Here is a 1,251-nt window from a genome sequence, read left to right on the forward strand (position 1 = left end):
TGTTGCATTTTTTACAGTTGAGGTAACGAATGATGGGAAGGTTCTTAGAGAAAGCTGCAATAAGTAGTGGAGTACGTCCAAAAGAGTCGGTCATATCAAGAGATAATGGTGAATGGTCTATAATGTACTTGACTATACTCAATGATCCTTCTTCACAGGCTACATGAACTGGAGCCATTCCATTGTAATCTTTAATAGTGAGATCCAACTGATGCTCCTCCACTAGATGTTTGAGTATAGGAAGAGAACGACTTTTACATGATAAATGAAGAACTGTTGATCCATTTGAAGTTTTAGCTGATACATCACACTGAGGAAGACTAGTGAGGTAGAGAACTATAGCAACATGTCCTTTCTGACATGCTATATGAAGGAGTGTAGATTGAGTATCATCTCTAGAATCAGTGGCATTAATATCAAATAAATAAGTGTTTAATAAATGCTTTAAACAATACAAACGGTAGAATTGTGCAGCATGAAAAGGTAATACACCATTCTTAAATGAGGCTACATTGATATGATACTCTTGTTTAAACCATTCTAGTATATGAACATGTCCATGTACCACTGCAGCTTCTGGTGATGATGCTCTGCCAAATATTCTAGGATTAAGGTTGTATTGTTTTACTAATAATTTTAAAAGATCAATATTACCAGATTCACATGCCCTTATGACACAAGTTAAGCCGTACTTATCTTCAGTAGTGACATCACATTTCATTACATCAATTAGAAATGTCACTAGTTGTATTACACCACTAATACAGGCATAATGAATTGGTAGGGTATCAATATCATCAGTAGAATGTAATAGACTAGTATATTGTGGATAATTATTAATAATATATTTTATAAATAAAAAATTTCCATTCCATGTAGAATAATGAAACACATTCTTGCTGTATTCTCCACCTACTCTATCCAAATCACATCCACAATCTTTTACTAAATACTCTAAGACATCAATAGCACCAACTTCAGCTGCAAAATGAACTCCTTGCATACCGTCACCATCTTTAACTTGAGGATCTAGTTTATATTCATTAACTAATAATTTAATTAATGATAGTTTAGTACTACGTACAGCTTGAAGTAATGCAAATGATGTGAGAGGCAGTTGATGATTATTAATGAGGTATTGGACTAGCTTCTTGTTACCACTCTCAGCACTATGAGTCAATGCATTCCATTTATTATTATCTGTTATGTTAATGTCACTGTCTTGTACTTCAATGAGATATTGACTGAGAT

At 33.5% G+C, this 1,251-nt stretch overlaps 1 protein-coding gene across 1 annotated transcript; it reads right to left on the reverse strand.

Moving 5' to 3' along the window:
* Nucleotides 1-15: 15 nt before the first annotated feature.
* LOC105315403 (espin-like protein) lies at nt 16-1,200 on the reverse strand (the record flags this gene model as incomplete). The annotated part of the gene is made up of 2 exons (XM_011410034.1): nt 16-222; nt 310-1,200. Coding segments are annotated over 2 exons (1,098 nt in total), but the record flags the coding sequence as incomplete, so codon positions are not given.
* Nucleotides 1,201-1,251: the final 51 nt, after the last annotated feature.

The sequence above is a fragment of the Amphimedon queenslandica genome, unplaced genomic scaffold (assembly GCF_000090795.2).
Source record: "Amphimedon queenslandica unplaced genomic scaffold, v1.1 AMPQUscaffold_10437, whole genome shotgun sequence".
Taxonomy (NCBI): Eukaryota; Metazoa; Porifera; class Demospongiae; order Haplosclerida; family Niphatidae; genus Amphimedon; species Amphimedon queenslandica.